This window comes from Ziziphus jujuba, chromosome 1 (genome assembly GCF_031755915.1).
Source record: "Ziziphus jujuba cultivar Dongzao chromosome 1, ASM3175591v1".
Taxonomy (NCBI): Eukaryota; Viridiplantae; Streptophyta; class Magnoliopsida; order Rosales; family Rhamnaceae; genus Ziziphus; species Ziziphus jujuba.
Window position 1 is genome coordinate 28,391,107 of NC_083379.1, and position 26,006 is coordinate 28,417,112.

A 26,006-nucleotide genomic window follows, 5' to 3' on the forward strand; every position below is an offset into this window, starting at 1 on the left:
GACTTGTATATATATTCTCTTCTCTTGAATCAAACATTAATACTCATAGATCTACTTTGGTGGGCTAACCCCTAATATGTTCAACTCTTTAATACTTATTTTTTCATCTTTAAGATGTTAAGACTATTGTTGTTGTTGAATATTATTAGAAGTATTCTTACCCACAAGTATAATTAAGGCTATCTAATTTATGAGAGGGTTCTGTCAAATTTTCTATAGAAAATCCGATGGGATTGTCTCCAAGCAAGTCCCCTTTAGGCATTCGAGAAGGATCCCAGGGGCACTCCTAACGTGAAGAAACAAGTACAAAATAAATAATAAACATTTTAACAATAAAAATATTATTTATCACCACTGCTCATCATCATGAATAGGATCCATAACGTTAACCATTTAAATAAATTCTACCAAAAATGATTTACTTTTCCTAATTAAATTTTAGAATAAAAAGCTAATACATGATTAAATACAACTAATGAGTAATAGTCAAGTCAGAAATAACCCCACTGATCACAGCTAGGAAAACGCTTTTCACAAATTTTATCTTAAATAGGCGAGTAACATAAAAGGAAACAACATTAGTGCTTTCCTTGTGATACATAATTATACTATAATGATACTAATTAAACTTTTTACTATAAAACTAATTTTCTACATCAACATAACTAATCATTGATAATATTGCAAACAAACAAACAAACAAAAAAAAAATTAATCATTTATGGACAATATACAATAGAAGGGATAAACTTATATCCGGCCCAAAACATGTTTTTCAAGTATATATTAATTTTTTTTAAAAAGGGTAAAAATATCATATATAAATGGACAAATTATATAAAACCTCTCTAAACCATTTGACTCTTACAAATAACCTCCTTAAATCATTAAAACAAATAAATTCCTCAACTATGATTATGTATAACACATTGCCCCCTTCATACTAATAAAATGCCGAAAATTATTTTAATTTGATAAGAACACCCTTTTGGCATATTCATTTTACCATTTTTCAAATAATTTAATACAAAATTTTTTTATTATCTCAATATTGATAATAGTAATAAAATAATATTTTCTTCAAAAAAGATTAAAAATAACATTTTCTTTAAAATAATATTTACTTCAAAAAAACATTTAATAATAATATTTACTAATATTTTTTGAAGCAATATTAAAATTAATATTTCCTTAAAAAAATAAAATATTCTTCAAAAATGAAATATTAAAAATGATATGTTCTTCAAAAAATAAATATTAGATATTGCATTTTCTTTATAAAAAATTTAAGAAAATATTTTCTTCCAAAAATAAAATATAAAAAATAATATTTTCTTCAAAAAAATAAAACATTTAAAATATTATTAATATAAATAAAATTAATTTGTTCATTTTGAGCATATAAGTATTTTAAATTTTAGATTTTTTTGTTATAAAGATAATTTTATCTTGACGTATACTTTTTATTTGACTTATAAGTTTGTAATCATGTAGGGGGATTTTTTGTAACATTGGGTTGTTTGTAAGAGCCAAATAGTTAGGGGGATTTTGTGTAATTTACCCTATATAACTAAGAAAAAAATTTTAAAAACTTGAACTTTCATGGCCCCACAACCTAAAACTTGGTTGGTCTTTTTTTTTTTCTTGTTATCTTTTGTTTTTTTTTTATCATGTAACCTCATCATCTCGTTATCTTTTTTCCTATCTTAATCTATTTGATAGTTAATAATATTCCTGTTTCCAATCTTTGAGGGACCTACTTATTTAAATTAATCTATACCACAGATTTTAGTCAAGTCAAATTTTGGTTGGTCTTTGGTATAAAACTCAAAGCTAATTGGGTAGGCTAACTTTGAAATTTCGTTGCTGAGTATTTAGTAGAAAACATAATTGAGCTTGCCAATTAAAATTCTACATCCAAAAACATCCATTTACTAGCATGTCTTTTTCCAACAAAATAATGAAATTGTGAAGCAGAACAGTAGGATCTCATTTATTATTTTCTAACAAACACAAACACACACATACAAATAAAGATACTATGTGTATAAAACTTGGTTCTCTTTAAACCTAGAAGATCTCCTTACATAAGAGATCAAAATGATATCTTCAAGGGGCAAAACCACCATTGTAAGGGAAGGGCATTTGAGATGTGATAGTTTGAGTTGAAAATTTTCTATTACACCATAAGTGGTAATGGTACATGGCTAAGCCACCTTGCAATTAAGTTTACCCCAACCCACCGCATAAAGGCTACTTCTCTTAATGTACACTCACGCATGTCGTCATCAAATTTCTAAAGAGCATGACCAATTCATTATTTCTAAACAAAGAATTTTTCTTTTTATCTCAAATAGAAATTTAAACAAGATCACATCGAAAATTATCTTTACCATTAGATTGTTCCTAAAAACCTAAAAAAGCTTATTCTTTTCAAAATGTACTGAAAATTTTTTACAATCTCTCATATATATGATTCTAAAAACCAAAAATTTATTCTTTGGGGTTTAAAATTTTTTTTGTTTTTGAAACTAGAAAACATGGATTTTTTAATCAGGATTTAATATTTTAATACCCTTTAATTTTGGAAATTTATATTTTAATTTGGCTCTTAGTTTTAAAAATAAATCATTTAGGGACCCCAATTATTCATTTCATACAATTTAGTCCAATTGGACTTTTGACCAATGGGTTGCCATCGCCATGTTTTACATATGGGCATCAAAGTGCAACCCCAAAACAAAGGGTATTGAAATGGAAAATTTTCCAATTAAAAGTACTAAATTGCATTGGGTTAAATATATTTCAGCGTCATCTACTTTTTAAAGTTTTACACTTTTAACTCCTAATTCTGGATACATGCATTTTAACACCATTCACGTGACCATTAGTCCCCCTATCAGTCAAAAATAAAATCGGATTAAATTTCATCAAATTAAAAGTTATAGACCTAAAATGGTGAATTTTGAAAAATAAAATATGAAAATTCAAAATCTCATAATTAGAAAGTATAAAAATGTAACTAAGCCTTTTAATTATTGCATCATCGTAAGATTGCGTTTTTTTTTTTTTTTTTTTTTTTTGAAAATAGAAATTCATTTCTTAAAATAAGGAACATCATTATCCAAAAGAAAGGCAAGAAAGGCCCCTCTTATTACCAAAGAAGATTAGTTGCAAGCCTAGCCAGCTTATAAGCGACAATTAGTTTTAATACTTAAGTTTATTCGAAATTAGCTTTATCCCACAAACTCAAATAGACAATAACTGCTTTAGTTGTTGGTAATAATTTTGATTATTTCACATTCATATTTGAATCGTTGAACCGCCAGTTCCTATGTTTTTCTTAAAGAGTTGGGTTAAAGATAAAGAAAGAGAATCCAAAGCCCCACCATTTTTTCACCATTTTCTTAAGACTGGACTTGTGTAAACATAGTGAACTTTTAAAGGGTAAAATCTCAATCTCCCAAGTCCCAAGTAAATTACAAATACTTTGTTGCTGTAATTATGAGAAAAGTAGGATTAATGGGTAAACGCTTTTTATCAGATTTGACTAAAACTTAATAATCAAGTAACCCAATTGTCCAAGCCATTTGCCATTTGCGTTATCCATTTAGGAAAGATTTTGGTCACCAACTTGAAGGATTCCCAGCCAAGTGCACTCCATCTCTCCCTGAAAAGTGTGCTTTTTTTTTTTGTTTTTTTTTTTTTTTTTTGGCCCTTATTTCTCAAATCCCTTTACCAAAAATACCCCAACAACCTAAAAGGACTAAAAGAGTAAAACCCACAAGTAATAGCTTGAAATTCCTTGGAAGTTTAACATAAATATGAGTAAAGAAACGCTAGCTTGCTTAAAATGTGTCGTGAAAGCCTGAAAGGGATGAACGAAGTTAGAACTACGTGAAAAAGAAAGAGGAAATTAAAAAATAAATAAATAAATAAAAAAGCAAATTTCATTTACACTTTTTAAATTTTATTATAATCTTATTTGAATTTCATATTTTTAAAAAATTATTATTTAATTTCTTTTAATTTTATATAAATATATTAAAAGAGACTTATATATTAGATTTTATTATCATTTAATTTTAACAGTTAAAAAATTAAAATTGTATTTTTATAATATTATTGAATCATAAAATATTAATTTTTTTATTTTTTATTTTTAATTGTTAAAATTAATTAGTAAAAACCGATTAACTTACAAATAAATTTATTTTGATAAATATAGAAAACTAAATAAAAGTTAATAATGAATTTTTAAAAGTATAAAATCGAGTGATATCATGGCAAAAATTAAAAGATGTAAATAAAATCTGTCAAAAAAAAAAATAATTGTGCCCACTATAATTTTATTTCCCAATATATCAATTTATGCGCATGTAGACATTGTTTTTTCAAACCATCCTCTCTGTACATTTATAGTACGTTTAATATTAGTGTAATGTGTAATGCACAAAAAAACAAAAAAAAACAAAAAAAAAAAGAAGAAGATTAGTATAATGTGCGTAGCACTAAGATATGCTTGGTTTTTTCAACTTTAAAAAAGAAAGAATATCAACCTTTTAACAATGAATAGGAGTTACAATGAACGCTGTAATTAAATTATAAATTCAAAGAACAAAGGCATGCATTTTCATAATCTAGTTTCCAAATAGATTTGCATTAGTAAATAATTATTATTATTATTATTTTTTTTTTTGTGTCGAACTTAAGATTTGAAGAAGTATTTTCAATTGTTTTCAAATTTATAAACACGATTACAAAAAAATTGGATTCAAAATTAAATAAATTCAATATGATTTATAGAGTATTTTAGTTATTGGTCTATACTCATTACTCAAATTGAAATTTCATAAATGATTGGACAAGCAAATTCATCTCGAACCGTGGAGCCCACAAAGTGGTGGAGTCTTGTTCCAATAAAACGACCCTACTGCGTCTGATTTTTCTTTTTCCTTCAACCGTACAATTCTCCTCCGTCCGTCAAATTTGAATCTTTAAAACGACGACCCAAAAATTAAAAAACAAAAAAATAAAAATTCAAAACGACAAGTCGCCAGAGCACTAATCACCCGTACTCAACCTCACCGATACCAAAACAATTTTCTATCCAATACAGACTTTTGACGGAAACCAAAAGTCCCTTTACGTCCAATTCTTTTTTTTCTTATTTCGTTGAGCTAACCAAATACTTACACGTATATTATTACTTCGAGATCACTATACTTCATCAAATATAGTAAAGGCTCCGAAATAGCGAGCGAATATATATATATATATATATATGTAGGGAGGGAGAGAAGAGATAGGGTGTCGGATCAAAACTCAAGCGGTCCAGATCGTCCGAAAAACGCCGGTTCCGGCGACGGCGAACTCCTCACCGGAAAAAAAATTAGAAAAAAAAAAAAGAAAAGAAAAGAAAATCTACGGAGGAGGAGTTCTCCGTTTAGGATGATCGAGAACCACCGGCAGAGGAAAGGAGCGAAGCACGTGGACAATATTATCATCGAAGCAGCTGCAGTTGCTGAAGTTTCTAATTCGGAGAAGAAGAAGAAGAAGATGGAGATGATGGAGATGGATACGAAGAGGAAAAGACCGCGTTTGGTTCGGTTCCAGGATTTGCCTGATTATCTGAAAGATAACGAGTACATTTTGGACCATTACAGGTGCGAATGGCCATTGAAGGACGTCTTCTTCAGCCTCTTTTCCCTCCATAACGAAACCTTCAACATCTGGACGTAAGTCTTATATATGTATATATATATATATAGAGAGAGAGAGAGAGAGAGAGAGAAAGAGAGAGATTTTATCATTTTCTCTGTCTAAACGGTTAGAGCGGCTTTGTTTTCAATTGAGGCATTTTGTCAGTCTCTGTATGTATGTGATTTTTGATATTTGGATAAATGGAGATAAATATGTACGGCAGGCATCTGTGGGGGTTTGTGATATTCGTGGGATTGACGGTGGTTAGCTTGACGGAGAAGCTCGGTGGCGTGCTTTGGAATTTCTCCAGGTTTGTTTGTATACTTTGTTTGTTAGCCTAGCGGGGACCTGAACGTCATTTCCCATTTTTTATGTTTGTGGGATACTTTTGAAAATTCAAATTTTTTTTTTTTATTTATACATGTGGGACCCAGGGCTTCGGTGTCGAGATCGTTGACGATGATGACGGTGATGAAGGATGCGAAGAACATCAACGTATCCAACAGCAGCGCTTTGCCGGTGCGTATCAACGTCGTTGAGGTTAGTGATGAAATTTTAAAAAAATAATAAAAAATAAAAAAATAGAGTAAATGGAAATCCGCGCGGGCGTGTGGGACCCGATAATTGTCCCAACACAGCCATGTGATCGTTCGGGACGATATTTTATCTTTTATCGCTTTAATCTAACGGTTGTGATTTTGAAGAGAGATAAAAGCTGACAACCGTGCGATGATTGCGTCAACTTCAGTTTCTCTCTTCCACGTGATCTTCGTTTCGAATAATTTTTTTCTTATTTTTCTATTTTTCAAACCATCAAAAGTCAATGCTACCCGTTTTACTCCTATAATATTCGTTTTAACTATGAGCTGGTCCTTGCTCTTGAATTTTTTTTTTTTTTTAATAAGTTAAATCAAATATACCTCGTTAATTTTGAACATTTTGTTTAAAATTTATTTTTTAAAAATTGTATAGTAAAAGAATATAATATAGTTTCGATGTTCTTGTCAACATAAAGATTCATATAGACCAATGATTTTTGATTTTGATGGTTAATCCAATGGATGATTAGAGGCTGAAGCCTACTAGTCATTTGATTTGAAACCTTTTTTTTTTTTTGGGTAAGAGTACTGATGTGTTTTACCGTAAACACAGAAAGGGAGGGTGTATAGACCCCACCAGAGCAGTAGAATGTCATTCTTGCACACTAATGTTCCGTGTTCAAGTGTTTCCCAACGCCGGGGAACAAATTTTCAGTACCATATTTCACGTAGGATCCAATTATTTTTGGGGGGTAATAAGTTGGATTCAATTGATTTGTTTGGTTTGGTATAAATAAATATATATATATATATATGTTCATTTAAATACTGAAAAGGTTCAAAGTTAGAATCCTCATCCCCAGAAAATAAAATATAAAAAATAAAGAATTTTGATAGAAGAATTGGATCACTTATCTAATCTGAACCACTACATACCATCATTCGATGTTGAGATTAATTGATCCCACATAATTGACCATAATTGGTGACCTTTTTGGCACTTCATTATTAGTTTATAATATAACTCAAAATTGAAATAATGCTAATCACCATCGCCCAGTTCACAATGATCACTAGTTAAAACTGGGTTTAAGACCTGGTGCTAAAATCCCACATTTCAACTCATCAAAAACTAATCTGACATTTTTTGGTTGCAGGGTTCACAACACCTAACCTTCAATTCATACAAGGAAGATAGTCCAGACACAATCCCCATATGGCCTTGGTATGTCTTCTTAGGAGGGGCAATGGGCTGCTTAATATGCAGCTCCCTATCCCACCTCTTAGCATGCCACTCCAAACGCTTCAACTTTTTCTTCTGGCGACTAGATTATGTAGGCATTTCCCTTATGATAGTCTGTTCCTTCTTTGCTCCCATATACTATGCCTTCTTCTGCAACCCGGTAGCCCGCACCTTCTATCTCACTTCCATATCCGTCCTTGGTGTCCTCGCCATCATTACCCTTCTAGCTCCGGTTTTCTCAGCACCAAAATTCCGACAGTTCAGGGCATTCCTATTCCTGAGCATGGGTTTATCAGGCGTTGTTCCTGCAGTTCATGCTGTTGTACTCCATTGGGGAAGTAGTCATATATTCGTTGCGCTTGGCTACGAGCTTGCCATGGCTGTTTTCTATGCAGCGGGTGTTGGTTTCTATGTTAGCAGGGTACCGGAGCGTTTGAAGCCCGGTAAGTTTGATATTGCAGGACATAGCCATCAGATATTCCATATATTTGTTGTTCTTGGTGCATTAGCTCACAGTGTTGCTACACTAGTTCTTTTGGACTTCCGACGTGGATCACCAATCTGTGTATAGTAGGGCATGGTGTTTCCACAAGTTAGGTAGACATCACTCTGGGTGAGGCACACCAGTTTCTTGTGTGCTTTGTGTTGTTGTCTGTTGTTGTTCTTGAATTGTAAAACTAAATGAAAATGAAAAAAAAACCAAAAAAAAAAAAAAAGTAGAATATATAATGCCTTGATTAATTTTTACTGAAAAACCATGACCTTCAAATTGATGTATTTTTCTGCTCTGCTTTGTGTTTTGAGAACAAGGCACCTATGCTTGGCTTCCGAGAAAATGCATAAAGTTTGCGCGATGATATAATTTGGGCATTCATAGACCGTTCATGACCATATATTTGTTATAAGATCCTTATCAAAATCAATAATATCAAACATTATTGCAAAAAAGAAGGAAAAAAACAAATAAATATCAAACATTTACTACAAGGTTTTGCTGTAATATAGCCCTTCTAGTTTGGTTTATGGTTTCAATGATAGTTTATGCTCTGCTCTAATCCTCTGTGGGTCAAAGTATAAAAGAGTAGGCTTTTCTTTATAACTCTATTGGAATATTCTAATTTATGCGACATGAATTCAAACTCGGTATTCTTTTTGTCAGAATTAGTCAAATGTTTGGTGAAACCCAGAATTATAAACAGACATGATGTTGAAATAATATGTGGTCAATCTGTCCATAAATCTAATGTGTGTGAGATCAAGAAAAATATATTTTTCAAGATCACATTGCACATTCAACAACGGAAAAAATATACGTGGGAAAAAAAACACTTCTTTCTGACACTCGACAGTCGAAGAATATATTATTCAACAATTGGATACCACAAAACCAGATCGGTATCTATTTTAATAATAACTTAACTTCTGAATAGTTAATGAGAGATGAATTACCAAAAAAAAAAAAAAAAAACAAATTGATGTGGTATGTAGTACATTTGGATGTCTCAAGTGTGATAAAATGACATTATAACTCATAGAAAACATGTACTTTTTCATTAGGCGAGCTGAAAATGTTAGTCTCTAAACAAAAGTAGGATTATCCAAATTGAAAAATAAACAGAAACACGGAATGAACGCTATTTTGAGCGTATTCAAACAGGCAAGAAAAATTGCATCTTTGTTACTGCAGATATTCTGAGCAATCATCATCGCCATGAGTTTGATCTAGAAAGCATAAATACACCAAGTGTGATCCGTGTTTCAAAATTATATCAGAAGAAAAAAAAAAAAAAAAGCTATAACATTTAAAGTGAAAAATTGAAAATTAAAAGTCACCAATGGATTGCTCAACAGATATTCCTGCTATCATGGTAAGTTTCTTCCGCATGCCAGCATATTATTCCATCCATCGCATTCTGCAGCAAAAGCCAGCCTCTTATCTGAACGTATTCACAATACAACAGTTTGAAGTCAAGTATGCCACAAGCTTCACAGGAAATTTTCGTTTCTCTAATTCAATAACTGGCCTCCAAAACTCTGTGACGCTTATTGCTTGTGTAGTTACTTGCACACACAGCCTTTGGCTGTTAACAACATGTTTTTTGCATCTAACGAAAATTCAGGATGCTTCTTTAACCAGTAACCTCGATGATCTCAGCTTCACTATCACTGTAATCTCCCCAACATTTTGTTGGTTTTTCCTCAACTACTATATCGCTAGCATCTTTTGTCACACCAGTATCACCAATCATGTCACCAGCCATAGGAACTATATCTGTATGCTTTTCTTCAATTTTAGAATTAGTGTTTGCATTGTCTACAGATTTATCTTCTCGGGGGTTTAGTTCAACTGGCTGAATTTGAACTTCACCTTGTGTAGAGGCATGTTTGTGGCTCTCCTCTACTGCAGCCTCTTTACTCTCTCCAGCTGCAGCCTCTTTTCTCTCTACCGTTGCAGCATTGATATCGATTTCAACACCTATGTCAACATTCACAACTGGTGATGACTCTACTGAACTTATCGGACAAGCTGGAAAACCGTTCTGAGTCACTGAAACACCATTTGGTGATGCTGGATGGCCATCTGGTGATACAGGAATACCACTTGGGGACATAGGATAACCATTTGGGGAAGGCAGAAAACCATTTGGAGATACTGGATAGCCATTGGGAACCCAAGGTTGGGCAGGTACAAACTCCACAGCATGTGGGTTCATTATTCTGGGAGGGCTGAAGTGACTCCCATCACCATTGTGTTCAGCATTGTGGTAACTAGGTTTGTTACGTGAAACCCGATTTCCAGACCTATTATAGCCACCGGACAACCGTGGACCATATGGGACCCTCGCTGTTGCTGACTGATGAGGCGACCGCCGAACAGGGTTAACTGTAAGCATAGGAGGGATGTTCACTGGTGGGGGCAAAATTCCTCCATGATCTTTGAAACCTGGGACTGGAACAGAACCAAATACTGGAACTGTGGACGGATTAAATGGAGGTGCAGCTGCAGAAAGTTTTTTGGTCGTCTCCTTTCCAGCTTCTGGTTCATCTAGCTTTTCTCTCTCAGTTGGTACTGGCTTGACTTGTATGCCACCATTGGGTAAATCACGTGGACTTTCATCTCCCTCTGTGAACTTCATTTCAGAATTGGAGGCCTCTTTGTCCAACAACTGAGTTGTATTATCAGTTGAAACAAACTGAGGCTCTAAAGCAGAGGAAGTTGCACGAAGACTATCCAACACTGCTGTTTCAGACTGCTCACTTTTGGAGGCACTGGTGTTTGACTCTTTAACAGCAATGTTACCAGCTTCTGCTTCCTTGTTAGCAACAGCAATGTTTTTTACATCTATAGTCTTAGCTTCCACTTGAACATCTCCAACAATAATCTTTTGAACCTTTGGGCTTTCTCTCACAACAGTATCTGCCACTTCAGCGGGTATGTCTTTGTCAACAGGGCTTTTAGTTTTCACTTTGGAAACTAAAATCTCTTTATCTTTTATGGGTTTCTCAATTTTTCCTTCCTCAACATCCTTTACTGCTGTCACTTCACCAGGAATGACCTCTGCAGCAGCTGTCTCCTGGATCACCTGAGAGTCCTGTTCATTTGCAAGATTTTCCTTTGGCAACTGTTCAGCCACAGCCTTCACAATTGTCCCGGGCGGAGCCAAGGCAACTTCTTTGTAGGAAAAAAGTTTTCCCGCTGCCTGAACACTAATTTGACTTGCCATTGGAGTAGACTTGGCTATTTGATCAGTTGAAGCTGGGCTAGCTGGGGCTGACTTTGGGTTTGACACCCTCTCTGGGCCACTGCTACTGGGCATGCCTGGGGTATTTAGCTTAGGACTGAAGCTTGCACTCTTACTAAACTTTTTTGCAACAGGAGCAGCTCCAGCAGAAGCATTAGCCTCATTCAGACTTGTTTTTGTAGATGTGAAGTTAGTGGGTTTTCCTCGGTATCTTGATGTCTGAGATGCATTCATAAAGTTGGTATTCAGTTTTGCAAGGCTTGGCCTCCTTGAACCAGAAGGCTTACGACCTGTAGGTGTACGACCCTTAGGAACAGCTTCTTGCCATCCTTCATCTGAGGTGTCATCTTGTGCCAGATCATCAAGTGAATTTAGAATTGCTGACTGATCTGGTTGAGTTGAATCGGATTTCTCATTTCTAGGTTCTGTAAATGGTACTTCAGTTTTGTTCTCTTTATCACTTGAATTCTTTGCCATGGAATAACTAGGCAACAAAATTTCATCCTTTTGGTACTCATCTGGGACTAGTTCCCAGTTCTGCCCTGGTTTTCCTTTGACCTGTACAGCAAAGATAATTTTTCTTCTTTCAGACTACTTCATCAATAAAATTGTCACATTAGAGGATATATGGAAGAAGCTTATGACCTTTGCACGAGCTCTCTTTTGGGCTTCTCTTGCCTTCATATCAGCATCAGGGGTTATATAATCCAAAAGGTCTGATACACTGATCCAAGAATTAAACACAAGCATTAAAATCAAAATTGTATCAAACTACAAGAGTCAAGCCATAACACAAACATAAGAATCCTTGTCCTTTATAATAACTCTGGTTCGACTTGGAAGGAACAACCAATCCAGAGGTTTACTGCTTTTAGGCAAGAACAAGAAGCCCATAACAAATGATAGGAACATATGACAAAACAAAGTACATGTTCAATTCCATTGAGAGAGAGAGAGAGAGAGAGAGAGAGAGAATACATGTTTAACAATATACTACAACCCTGTCACAATTTCAGTCAAATTCGTCACTTTAAGCTATGTATCCACAAGTAATGATATCAAACAACCATATTAGAGGAGCTTTGTTGGTGGTCTCTAGAAAACCATACCCTTTAATTAAATTAACCAATTTAAATTTATTTTAATCTTGAACATAAATATAAATTTATTTTAATCTTGAACATAAGATTTTTTTTTCACTCTCTACATTTTGGGCATATGGATTGATGTGCAAATGATAATTATTCTACTCATGATTATTACCTTAAATGACCTTTGCTGGAGATTGAGGCATCTGGTTTTGGAGTACCATTACGAGCAGCTTCTTGCTGCTCCAAAGCCTTGGACTCGAAATACTCAAGCCATGCAGCAGCATCCTTTAAAATTTTATGCTTTTAGTAAATTGAAGAATGGTAATTGCTGTTTTAAGAAAGGAATCAGCCATCAAACCTGAACCTAATATTACCTGGGTACGTAGATCCTCAGACCCAAGTTTTGCCTGCAAGATCTGTAGGGTTGTCTGTTCATGCTGAACGCTTAAAGAGTATGCTTCCATCAAAGAGAGCGCAATAGCTATGGCATGATAGCTAGCAGCCGTCTGAAGTAAAGGGTAACATCAATTAAATGTATTTAATATATTTAATACATTTATACAAGCTATCATACTCACTGAAGACATTCACGGATAGAAATTAACAAGAATGAGCACATGAATACTCTCTCTCTCTCTCTCTCTCTCTCTCTCTCTCTCATACACACACACACGCACACAGACAAGACAGAAGAGGAATTAGAGAATAGTAAAGTTCTCTAGCAATCTTTGGTCAATTTGGAAATTTTATGTTCAAGACTGCACAAGAAGGGAAAGGAGATGACAATTTGATTGTGGCAAGGTTCCATTTCTTTAAGCCATGTTTAGGTCTAGAATATAGAAATGATAGTGTTTGAATCTTCTTATTGTATTTTAATGTACTGAAGATCAAGAATATCACATTCATCATGACAGGTTGAAAATTTTGTATATAACCATACTATTTATGCCAGCTCTTACAAAACTTACCACCAACCTTAATCTTTAGATTTAGGCATGCAGCATACCAAAATGAAATACTGACTAGATTACAGTAAATAATCTAAGTTCAATCTAAGTGCGGTATTGAGATTTAGTCATGCAGCATAGCTCAATCTAAGTTCAGCGTTGAGCTAGATTAAGGTAAATATTGACTCCAGGAAGTAACAGCTTACAAAAGGAAATTAGGTTTGAATCATGAGGTTGAAAGTCCCACACGAAACAAGAAAGTACCTAGTTTGAGTATAGTAGAGCAGGGGTATAGAAACATCTACTTCTAATTAAATTACTACTTTGAGTTTTTAACTTTGATAGTCTAGTTGATTCATGATTTCTGTCATGCACCAGCTATAAAATCTAAACGTGAGCAATAACCAATATTTTACAAGTAAATCAGGGTAAGGGTGGTTTGGATGGTAGAATACCATTTACAAAGTTCATAATATACATACGAGCAACTTATAACACACTTAAGAGAGATGCAGCGAAAAGAAAGAAAGAGCAACATTGAGAGAGAGAGACCTGTATGTGATCAGCTCCAAGTAGCCTTTGATTACACTTTAGAGCCTCATGGAGATATCTAAGAGCAACATGGACATTACCCAATCCTTCTTCCATCATGGCTACATTAATGTACGTTGCAGCAGTGTTTGGATGAGATGGCCCACATGTCAAGTGCAGAAGATATAATGCACGATTGACATACCTAGAGCAGGGGCAAAGATTTTCTTTTTGAATGAGCTATACAAACTAGATTAATGGAATATCCTCTAGATGCAGAGGGAAAGTTTTATATTTAAAAAGAAAAGAAAAGGATGTCTACTCGATTTTTATAGATCCATGGTCTACCAAGCTTTAGCACCACTTTTACTAACCAAAGTAGAAAAAGAACAATTGAGCGTCTGCAATTTCAAATGCAGCTCCTATCAATATTTATTGGTTAGGCCCACCTACCAATGGTTCAAGGTAAAGAATATTCATGGTCTATCAGAACAATTTCAATACTTTTTTTTTTTTTTTTTTAATCCTTAACTCCTTGATCCTGAGCAAAAGTAGATTTTTAGTATCTGTTACTGTCAATTGAAAGTTTGAAATCTTTGTACCGTGTCTTCATCTCATAAGATATTTAGGTCCTAATAATTCCTTCACTTTCCCCACTGATATTTTAAAATGCTTTTTCAATCCAAGAACATTGGGAAAATGATATCACCATGAGTCAGTAAATACAAACAATGATGGCACAATAAACTGAAGAACTTTAAGATAGCCATCATGTTATAGACATCTAAAGTTAGGCTTTCAATTATAATTAAGATAGATATGAAAGCATACTTCAGGGCCAATTCTGTGTGTTGAAGCCGATAGTAAAAAACAGCTAGATCCCCATAACTTTTCATTGTATCAGGATGATCAAGTCCAAGCTCTCTCTCATTAATATCCAGGGCCTTTTGCTGATATATGGTTGCCTGATTCAAGTTAAAATAAATAAACAAAAAATTAAAAATATTACTCCAGAAAGTGTTACGATAAAAAAAGAAATCCCATTGAAAGATTTGAGCAAAACTTTCATTTCAAATATGTATTGGTTATGTCTTTGTGTGTGTGTGAGTAACACGTGTCACATATTTTACATAGTTGACCTGTCAGGTCACAATTTACATTTCATATAAACTTTAAAGACCATGCAGTCCCTGCAATTTCGTCTCCAACTTTATTTGGTCAAAGTTAAATATCACTTTTTAATTAACATGAAATAAATGATTTTAAGTATATTACAGTGAGTACCTGATTGAAATCACCAGTATGGTACAACACTACAGCCAGAAGACTATAAGCTCCTGCAGTCATTCGGTGATAAGGTCCACATACTGACACAAGTTTTGTGAGTGCCTTCACGATTGGATAAGGAAGATTTGTTAAATCAATAATTGAATTTTTGAAAACCATGGCATAACAACAATATGAGATGGTTCTTCCTTACCTTAGTGCCAAAATTAACAGCATCCTCCAGTTTTCCTTTGTCCAAGGAAGTTTTGGATGATTCCAATAGTGTACGCCCATCAGCAGATGAACAAGCAACATGCTGCAAAAAGAGAAACATATTCACTTCAGTTAATCCCAGAGGATATCCAACAGTCATAGCCCAGATTCCAACTTACTAAAAGAACTTACCTTGTATACTGGAACCATGCTTACGATATCAGATTTCTTAAAAGGAAATGCAGTTTCCATGTCATAATCCCTTGGAACAAGCTCAAGTCCAACCTGATGAAAGATTGCTACACTTAAGGAACATCAAAGAAAATGAATATGTTTACGCCCTCAGATACTAGCAAACAAGTTTTAGTCAGTGTACCTTGTGGCTCAACCCACGAAGAATAGCAAATTTTCTAAGTTCCTGGCCACTTTCATATTTCCACTTCCATCCAAATCTCTTCCAAAGGAAAGTTTCCACCCACGTCCACTTTAATTTATCATCATCAGTAGTGTGCGCATTCACATTTTCAACTGATGGTGTTCCTAGCAATATATTTAAACACGACGCTATTGATGCAGCCCAGTCAGCAACATTATCAACTGCTGCTACGACAGCTTGTAGTATGTGTTTGTAGGCTCTTACAATCATTTCATGTATGCAAAGTGATTGTACATGAGGGAGTTTATCAGCAAGTTCAACCTAGCAAGATAGGAGGAAGATAGAGAATGTAAGAATCAAAAAGATAGTTAAAACCAGCTATAGAATTTATCCTCTAAACATGTCAGGACAATAAAGTATTGAAGGTGTCCTATTGGAGACAAAGGTGACTCCGGTAATTAGAATTTCCCTGCTAATGGCATGACCAGTGCTTGAAGTAACAAGCATAACAGCTGACGAAAAAGAGATCAAATAGGCAAAAATAGATGAATCAACAATGGTCAAGTTGCACATTCTTGAAGCATGACCAAGTTCCAGAATTTCTAATCTAGCAGAAACATTAAGAAGTTTTTGAGCTGCATCAAATGCTTTATAGCCACAAAATAGGGAGCAGTTCCTCATATGCATGGAGTTATCTTTCATTTTGGAGATGGTAGTTATGATAGTTACACCCCACATTTAGACAGACAAGAAAATATAGCTCTCAAACATTGAGAGACATCCTTAATACAGAAACTTTTTTTCTATTATCTTGGAAATACTGGTAATGAAATTGACAGAACCATCACTAAGAGATAGTAATAAGGAAAATAAGAGTTATCAAACATGGCTAGCTCATGTTGCAGAAAGAAAGATGTATGTTGAACCATTTATCCAAGCATTAAAAAGGAACAAGATTAAGGCTCTAAGTAATAACTCTCTCTCTCTCTCTCTCTAAAACCTTAGCATCTTCAGTAATGATGCAAAACTGTTTGCTTCAGTGATGGCAAAACTTTTTTAGGAGCTTTCTATGAAATTTTCTAAGCTCCAAATGAACAACCAAGAGAATTCCTTTTTCATCTAATGTACCAATCTTCTCATATGTAACCATGAAATGATATATAATTGCAATTATAGATTCTCTAAGCATTTAGAACTTTAAAGTTTACCCAAAAAAAAAAAAAAAAAAAAAATCTACATTTTGAACTCTACAGTATAAATATATATGCCAACTGCCATTGGGTGAAGTCAACAACTATTACTCTGTTATGATTTTCCTTTTTCTGACTCAAAGATTAAAACGGGCCAATAATTTGGGGACTGTTTCAAAATGTTATGAATTAAATGTTCAAGTAGAATCAATCATAAAATTAGATGATAAAGAAAGTAACGAATTAATACTTACCACACGGCCCAAAGAGCACATTTGCAAACCCCTGGTATGCATAAAATCGGTTAATGTCCTTCCGTCAACTGGTGAAAGTTCAAGGGAGCCAAAATCCGCTACCTAGTAGTGAAGGCCCAACCAAACAAATCAACATCTGAGGCAAAAGTAAACAAAAGAGATGATGACTATTACGGCTTACCAGTTTTGGAAGTGCAGTATCTGCATAATATTTGTGTGCCATCTCAATCAACTCATCAGGCAACTGCCAACATGAACATAACCAAAATAATATGCATCAATAAAGGCTACATAGGAGTAAGCAAAAAATAGTTAGAGGTTTCAATGGAATTTTAAAAAAGTTTTCATTGCACAGAAGTTTTATAGGATGGAGAAATGAACAAGTATAGAACCATGAAGAACAAATAAGAGGAGTCAGAGAAAGCAGATGGCAAACCTTAAGATGAAGTCCGGTATCTGATTCTTTCAGGCGCAAATATGCAGCATCTGAAAGCAGTTTTCTCCACGTCAATTCCTTCTCTGGATCTTGTTTCTCTTGCTTCTGATTACTTGAATCTGAATTCTTATTCATGTCAAGGTTGTAACCAGCAGGTGCTTCCTTCCCCTGATCAGTTTTGGCACTCTTGACGTCCAATTTCTTCTTTATTTCCTTTAGCAGTCCACCTTGCTTTCCAAGCCCCTTAACAGCTGGCTCAAGTTTAGGTTCTTCAGTTTTCTTAGACTCCGCTTTATCTGGAGCCTGATTTTGTAGATGTTGAACCCAACATGCCCCTAGCTCCCATCTGATAGACTTTGTCTTCTTAGTGGGTTCTTCCTGCAGCCTCAGCAAACTCTCTTCTAGTACTTTCCTTACCAAAGATCTAGCAGAATGTAAATCTTCAAATTCTGCACTCTGTAATTTATGAACAGTACTTGATGATAGAGGCGAGGATGACTTGTGTAATAACATTCTTAGGCTGTAATTTAAAAATGCAAAAGAAAATAAATGTCAGTGACCATTTCTATATGTATACACGGATTTTAAGTTGTAAAAGGAAGAGAATTTCCAGAAAGTATTTAAAATACAACTAATATACTTAAAATACATCAGTTGACCTGTTGACATTCAAGGCATTGGCACCTCCTTCAGGCTGGTCCTCAATATCAATGTCCTGAGGAAGAGAACTCCTGTCCCAGTTCACCTCAGCGGAAACTTTCACAACAGCAGTGAAGCCACAATGTCTAACAATTACTACACCTAAAGTAGCAGTATCCTACAAGGGCCAAGAGTTGACTTCAGACAATTATAAACCCTGCTTCAATAGACTGCAGAAAGAATTTAGAAAAACCAACATACTCACATGAACCGTTGCACTTTCATCAGCAGTTATGCCTTTAAGTAAGTTTCTCTGAGCAAGCTCCTCTTGTGACAATCCAAGAACCTGGCTACCATCATTTTTACAATCCAACTTTGTGCTTGCATCAGGCACATCTCTTGTCACCTTAATAATTAGATCTCCAACTTTTTCCTCGTGTGCAATTGAGACAGTTGGATCATTCAAGGAACATTGGTTACTATAAATGACAGCACGAATTGATGCAATAGCTTTAAACACAGACACGTCGACGAATAAACTGTGAAGCAGGAAGGCTTTTCGGTCTCGAATTTGCCTCTCTTCCGCTGTTTTACAAGGCATTGCTGCGAGAATTGCAAACTCTTTTGCCCATGGCCTCAAGTCATGTTTCCCATCTCTTCCTTGACCACCCCCAGTTCCTCCCCAGTTTTCATCTTCCACAGGAAGTGGTGGGAAAACAGATGGATTATCAGCAACAACAGGGGGGACAACCCATGTGTTTGCCCGAAAACCATAAGGAAGGTTGCCAAACTGAAATGAAACAGATGCATTAACATAATTATATTCCGATTCTTCTCTTAGTAATGTCTAGGTGTGAAGATTTTTTTAAAAAGGAATAATTTTTTTTATACTTACTTTATTGTGTTCCGTGAAAGCTTTCATAAGAGCATTGTATGCCTGCAAGAGAAGTTATAACTTTCTTGTAAAAGGAGCTTCATACCATCTAATAAATGGAAAATGGCAAAAGCTTTTTTTTCCCAGTTACATGTAAAAGAATAAAGCAAACAAGTGTTTATCCAAAAAAAAAAAAAAAGGATATATACACCTATTCATAAAATTTAATAACAACAATAATAACAAAAAGAAATAGAAACAGTAAAAATAATATATCAAAATTATTTATACAATTGCGTTTGTGTAAGTGGAACTTACAGCTTCAAATGCCCTGCTTATCTGCTGAAGAAGACCAACCAAAGAGTGACTTATAAGAAGACGTTTCCCAGAAGGGTAAAACCCTTTTCTCGAGGCAACAATTGTCGTTGGCTTCCCATTGCACACTCGAACCTGCACATACAATCATACATATATTGACTGGCATCAGTAATTCAATTCAAGGAAATGACAGAAATTAGATATAAATTTCTTCATTTTTTTTTTTTTTTAAATTACAATAAAGTAAAAACAAACAAATAATCCTCACGTCAATTTGGAAGAAGTCATCTTTAGTCTTATCCTCAAGGAACGGACGAGTAGACCTTCGAATATCTGCAAAAATGGCCGATTCACGGGGCACTAATCATCAAAACTCAAAACAACCTCAATTAATTACCCAAAGCACTAGTAAAAAATAAAATCTCATTATCGACCCTCTCTAATCTCTACTGTATATCCATAATCTAAGCTTGCAAGACTCCGCTTATGAGACAAGTTTTACAAAAATTCAAAGTGCATTGAACAAATATAAAATTAAATCAAAATAAATAAATAAAGAAAGAAATTAGAGATGGAACGCACAGTGGAGAGGCGGAGTGAGGTTCGCGAACGAGAAGAAATCGTAGAACTGCCCGAGTCTCGGCGGAGGACACATGGAGATCGGCGAATCGCCGCCTTTCTCAGCGGCGTCGTTGTTCTTAGCCCCATTCGGACTCCTCTGGCCTCCCACAACGGCGGTCCCGGGCTTCTTCTCGCCTGCAGCTTTGGCCTTCTGCACATGGAGTTCGTCGGCGTTTGGCGAAGTACTCCCGGTTTCGTCTGAACCGGGTTCCTTCTGAGCCGGTTCTTTCGGGTTTGCTCGGCCGGCCGGTTTGGGAGAAGAAGTGGAAACGCCGAAGGAGGTGGTGCACGCGACTATGTCTAATAACCGTCGGATATGAGAAACGGCTAGTTCCTCGGTATAGTCCTCTGGAATTTCAAAATTACTCAAAATTAAATTGGCAGAGCTATGGTAATGTACAGTCAAGTGTATACTAAGAACCCTGTGCTTTGGTTGTGAACCTTTTCATAAGGAAAAATACTCTAGTGAGATGTGCGGAAGCCCTCTTTTTTCTTTTTTTTTTTTTTTTTACCTTCAACGATGGTGAGGTGGCAGGGTTTGAGAGACAGAATCTCCACCGAGTCTTTCAATCTGGGTCCTCGCACCTGATAAAATTCAAAAACATATATATGGTTGTTCTTGTAACCAATGCACGTGATAATAAGAGATCCCATGGCTTGTGGGTCCGAACATTAATGTTTAGCTGGTGAATATTTTTTTAAGAATAATAGTAAATTCTTAGTAATAAGAACTTTTCTATTTTTGTTAAAAAAAAAATCAAAATTTTAATAAACAATAGAATGGTGATATATAAGTAGTTAATAGATTAATCATATTTTACAATTATAGAAATATAAAAAATAAAAATAAAAACGCAATCACATAATGCATCATTATTTATCAAAAATTTTAATAAATAAATTTGATAAACATAGAATTTCTGTTAAACTACCATCTTCAATGAATTCATCACTTTTTTTTTTTTTTGTTTCTTACAATTTTAGGGTATATCATATTGTTTTTTATTTATCAATTATATCACCAATCTAATTATATCACATGGATTAATGACAACAAAAACATATATAAATAAAATATGTATCAATTTTCTTTTCAGAAAAATCTACAAATACACACATAAATCACCCCTCAAGAAAATATAATGGTAAACTAAACAAATTATTATCTAGTTAGAAGTTGGAATTTCCAATTTAAAATTATATAGATTTTAAATCACATTAGATCAATTTGATAATTTTACCATTAGTTTTTTTTTCTATAAACTTTTAAATCATTTCAAAAATTCAAATTTAAAAATTTATAAATAATATAATATGAATTTAATAATATATTAAAACTTTATTTAAAAGAAGTGAACCTATAAAACTATAATCAATTATAAATAATCTTTGAAGTATCAGGTTTATATATATATATATATAAAGAAAAAAATTAAATTTATATCAAATCGATCTAATGATTTTAATGTTAAATTTTATTTTATTACTATTTAAATTGCTTTAAAAATTAATTAACGGTAATTTAGTGACATAATAAAATCACATTTAAAGTAAGTGAGTTTTGTAAATATTCGATAAATCATAAATACATTTTTAAATTTCAGCTTTAGAAATAACCCAATTATTGATAAAGAAGATTTTAATAATAAAACTATTGAGTTAATATGTTGTAAGCTTGATTTTATATATATATATATATATATATTGGACGTCCATATAGGAATAAATGATTTTTATTATTCGTACAATTACATATAACTCTCACTTTAACTTGATCCAAATTTAAATTGTTACAATCATAGTTCATTTTTCAACACTAATAAAAATTAATTTATATTTTTATGGAAATTTGTATAAAGAAAACTTCAATTTTCTTTTTTTGATAAAATAGAAAAAAGGAATTAAGTAAAGTTAAAAGTTTAAACAATAATTTTGTTTGACACTCATTATATAGTCCTTACAAGGACAACTTATTGTTGGTCAATGTTACATAAAGTGATTTTATTGGAGTGGGGGAAAAAAACAAGAACAAAACAAAGCTAAACTTTTATGAATATATGATAAAGTTAACAATCGGTTACATAAGGTTTATTTTTATAAAGATCTTAGGTGTAAAGAAAATCAAATATCATTTTTGCTTTTAATTATTTGTTTAATGAAAAACTATTAAAAAGATGTAAGATAAAAATAAATAAATAAATAAATAAATAATGAACGTGTATATAAAAAATTACTATTTTTTTTTCTTTTTTTCTTTTTAAAGGCTGCTGACAAAAATCCTTGTTTTCTTCAACACAATATCATTTTTTTTTTTTGGCACAGTTATGTTATAACTTATTTATTCTATAATAAAATCAAAGGTAAATTACATAAAACTTTCATGAACCATTTGACACTTACTTATAAATCCTTGATATACCAACTTTCATAAACCATTTGACACTTACTAATAAATTCTTGATATAACAGAAAACCCCATCAAACTATTAAAAACTTGCAAATATCAACAAAAGAAATTACACTTGCAAAAAAACCTATAAAAAATTTAAAATTTTAAAGCTGGTTAAATGTCTATAATGAATGAATTCATCATATAATATTTTTAAAGAAAATAATTATTTTAATATTTAGATAATAAAAAAAGTTTAGATTAAATTATTTAGAAAATGATAAAATGAATACCCCAAAACGGAATATATGTTAAATTAAAAATAGCTTTGAATATTTAATTGGTTCAAAGAGGCACTGTGTTACATAATTAAAGTTCAAAGGTTTATTTGTTATTTTAATAGTTTAATAAGATTATTTGTATGTGTCAATTAATTTAGAAGTTTTATTTAATTTTTCTTAAAATAAAAACTATAAATAAATTAGACTGTACAAGGACATGGATTATTATTATTATTATTTAGAATTTCAACCCTTTTCTTTTTCATATTAAGCAATTCAAATTTAAAATTTTTATCTGAAAAATAATAATTTTACTATTAAATTGTTCCATATAACATTTTATTGTTTTAGTTGTAAAATGATTCAAACTCTAAATAACAGTAATGTTAGCACTCTACTATCATTATAGAGTCACATTGACATGCATAATGGAGTTGCATTCTCTATGCCATATGGCAAAATTCCATTGGACTTCACCATAGTCATTTGAGCCTTACTTACCAAAAAAGAATAAACATTTGAGCCTTGCCTGCCCCAATTCGACTTCACTCACATGGATTTATCTCAACGCAGCTTAAAATTATTATGGTATTCGGGATGGACACAAAACAAGAATCGATTAAATTGTATTATATTTTTAATACATTTTTATGTCTTAAAATTATTTAGATATATTAATAATATTCAATTTTAAATTATTAAAAAATAATATTTAAAAAAAAAGTTAAAAATAATACAATAAAATTACTATTCTTATAACATATATCAAGGTACTCAATACTAAAACTATCCTTTGCCATAACTATATAATCACTACAACACCATCTGATTGAAGTACTAAACTCTCTAATAGTCAATCAAAATAATCCCCTAAATCTCGATCAAACTTATTGTTCAAAACAAGTAATAAAAAATAAAAATAAAAATAAAAAACTCAATAATTAAAAAAAAAAATTTAAGAAACCGTCCGATCGCTGGTGGTCCAAAACGATGAAAAAGTCCAACAATCGAACGGTAAGTGTGGGTCTAAACTCTAAAGTAAATGAGAGCGACGGCAGAAAAGAAGAAGAAAAGGAAAAGTGGGTCCTAGAGGCGCACGTTAGCAATGAAAGTACGTACCTCGTGTGATAGGGAGAAGTTGGTCAAATGGCATGTATCGACATGCACTCCCAGAAGCTTTCTCACATCTAAGATCCTGTCTGTAGAGATACCCTGTAAACCACCCAAAAAAAAATAATAATAATAATTTTTTTTAATTTAAAAATTAATCAAATTAAAATTATGTTAAACCCAACAAATAAATACATAATTTTGTTCTTCTTTTTTTGGTATTTTTTCTTTTTTCTTTTCAAAAATAAAAAAATAAAAAAGATACAATGAATGAAGAAGATTGGAAATAGTAAGTGTTTGTATTTATTTATTGCCTGGAAGCAATTAGTTAAGTACATTGGGAAGCAGAGGAGAGACAGAGATTTTCATACCTTGACAGTCACTTGTGATTCCTCTGGTGTTTCAACGGTAATTTCAATTACAGTGGGCAAAACTGCAAACAAATTTGGTGGAATTGATGTGAGTAAAAAACAAAACAAGTAGTATATACGTTTGGTTGCAAAGAAATTAAAAGTGATAAAACATCTTCCAACTTATAGTTAAAAGTAGTATACTTTTCTCCGACCACACGATATTTGAGCTGTATCTATTACCATTAATGGTAATAATATAAGACACGAAAAAAAAAAAAAAAAGTAAAAAAGTAGAAAGAAAAATGGGAAGAAAAGCTTTTTATTATAAGGACCTTTCTCTTCCTTCTTCTTCTTTTCTCCTTTGGCTTTATGTGGCTTCGTCTTGCTCGCCTTAGGAGCCATTGCTTGCCAAAACCACTATAATTTTTTTTTTTTTTTTTTTAATAATTGGGTCTCTTCCAAACAATTGAAATATTATCTCGATTGGAATTTGATTACAAAAAACAAGTACTACTCTTCTCCAATATCTTATCCAAAAACAATAAACTTTTAGAGAAACTCAAAATTAAGTAGCAATATACCTCAAGCAAATAATTCAATCCGGAAAAGAAAAGAAACCCAACATACAAAATTTAATTAACAAGAAAAAAAATTAACCCAACAAGAAGCTAAAACTCAATGCAAGTGAAAAACATGTATAACCCAAGAAAATAAAAAAAAAATAAAAAACGAAAGATGAAGAGGCAGAGAAGAGAGGAAGTTGGGTGGGGAGAGGGGTGTTTACATGGAAAAAGACAGAGGGATTGAAGTGGGAGGGAATTGAAGTCAAGTGAGAAGGTAGAGCATAATAAAGACTGAAAGAGAGCTTGGGGGGGACACAGCGAAAAAGAAAATATGTGTGAGAGGAAGAGGAAGAGAAAGATATAAGTGTGAGAGAAAATTTAAGAAAGAGAGAGAGCGAGAGAGATGGATAGGATAAGGTAAGCCAAGCCAAAGCAGCGGTTTATAGAAACGCATACAGAGAATGTAAGGCTAGCGATTTCCGACCTCTCATTTTTTTTTTTCCACCTCTTCCTCTTATTACTACTAATTATCACCATTCACCTCTCTCTCTCTCTCTCTCTCTTCTAGATCTTCTCTTATATATTTGTAAGTATGTAATTGGGGCAGCATTAGAAGCTGGACATCAAAAGGCCATCATAATTACAAAAAAAAGAGAAAATTATCGTATCATCATCTCCTAACTTTGGACTTTCTTGGATTAATCTATGAGCCATGGGTTTTTGCCACGTGGACAAAAGGAACCTTTTTTTTTTATTTATTTACAAAACAACAATCTCCATAATTTCAATGTTGTAAAGATTAGAACCATTTTGGAAGACAGAAAAAAAAAAAGAAAAAAAGACAAGTCTTTAATTTGTGATTCTCTATACTTACTAGCTATTTGTTTATTTTGTATTGTTATTTAATATTTCAGTATTGTTTTAAATTTAATGCATATATATATATAATTGTTGGTGGTGCTTTTCTCAATCTGAATTAAGTACTCTGTTTGAAAATCACCATGCCTTAATAAACCATGTGTACAATATGTAGTGCATTTATACAATACCCAAGACTCATGTGCAACATTATCTACACCACATTCCACCACCACCCCACCCTACCCCCCCCCCCCCCCCTCCAAAAAAAAAAAAAAAAAAAGAAAAAAGAAGAAAGTAAAAACCATATTTATCACATGAGATTCATACAGCACATGTACTTGTGTAAGGCCAGAAGAAATCTGCAAAATCCACTAGTATTGTCTTCTTTTTTTGGCTACACTGCCCAAGCTAAAAAGCTTGGTCCTAATGATTTGTTTTGAGAAAGCAAATTTATGGTCTTTAAAC

The 26,006-nt window shown here is 33.0% G+C and overlaps 2 protein-coding genes across 3 annotated transcripts; one reads left to right on the plus strand and one right to left on the minus strand.

Annotated features, from left to right (window-relative positions):
* The first annotated feature begins 5,213 nt into the window (after positions 1-5,213).
* Positions 5,214-8,240, plus strand: LOC107426239 (heptahelical transmembrane protein 2). Of its 2 annotated transcripts, none has more exons than XM_048466652.2 (4): positions 5,214-5,738; positions 5,927-6,013; positions 6,138-6,222; positions 7,400-8,240. In XM_048466652.2, the coding sequence occupies exons 1-4, from the start codon at positions 5,452-5,454 to the stop codon at positions 8,054-8,056; spliced, it is 1,116 nt and encodes a 371-aa protein (XP_048322609.2). In that variant the 5' UTR covers positions 5,214-5,451; the 3' UTR covers positions 8,057-8,240. The 2 variants fall into 2 exon arrangements, with proteins under 2 accessions (XP_048322609.2, XP_048322608.2); XM_048466651.2 differs by having other exon boundaries at positions 5,218-5,738; positions 6,138-6,243.
* A 901-nt stretch (positions 8,241-9,141) lies between these two features.
* LOC107426257 (protein REDUCED CHLOROPLAST COVERAGE 2) lies at positions 9,142-25,196 on the minus strand. Its single transcript, XM_048466650.2, has 23 exons — positions 24,450-25,196; positions 24,136-24,197; positions 23,774-23,866; positions 20,497-20,569; positions 19,946-20,332; positions 19,632-19,696; positions 19,364-19,495; positions 19,067-19,108; positions 18,437-18,961; positions 18,192-18,349; positions 17,533-18,052; positions 17,278-17,340; positions 17,097-17,198; positions 15,653-15,973; positions 15,469-15,561; positions 15,278-15,379; positions 15,082-15,186; positions 14,629-14,762; positions 13,819-14,002; positions 12,694-12,825; positions 12,492-12,604; positions 11,874-11,952; positions 9,142-11,786 (listed from the first exon to the last, which is right to left on the minus strand). The coding sequence occupies exons 1-23, from the start codon at positions 24,517-24,519 to the stop codon at positions 9,615-9,617; spliced, it is 5,727 nt and encodes a 1,908-aa protein (XP_048322607.2). The 5' UTR covers positions 24,520-25,196; the 3' UTR covers positions 9,142-9,614.
* Positions 25,197-26,006: the final 810 nt, after the last annotated feature.

What these genes read in the sequence shown, in the direction of transcription:
- LOC107426257 (XM_048466650.2), bottom strand. Translation starts at nt 24,519, where the DNA reads ATGGCTCCTAAGGCGAGCAAGACGAAGCCACATAAAGCCAAAGGAGAA. An exon ending in CTTTCACGGAACACAATAAA is followed by an intron (nt 18,962 to 19,066) that starts GTAAGTATAAAA and finishes GTTTCATTTCAG; the next exon opens with TTTGGCAACCTTCCTTATGG. An exon ending in TTGGAGCTGATCACATACAG is followed by an intron (nt 12,826 to 13,818) that starts GTCTCTCTCTCT and finishes CCTTTACTTCAG; the next exon opens with ACGGCTGCTAGCTATCATGC.
- LOC107426239 (XM_048466651.2), top strand. Translation starts at nt 5,452, where the DNA reads ATGATCGAGAACCACCGGCAGAGGAAAGGAGCGAAGCACGTGGACAAT. An exon ending in GAAACCTTCAACATCTGGAC is followed by an intron (nt 5,739 to 5,926) that starts GTAAGTCTTATA and finishes TATGTACGGCAG; the next exon opens with GCATCTGTGGGGGTTTGTGA. An exon ending in TGCGTATCAACGTCGTTGAG is followed by an intron (nt 6,244 to 7,399) that starts GTTAGTGATGAA and finishes TTTTGGTTGCAG; the next exon opens with GGTTCACAACACCTAACCTT.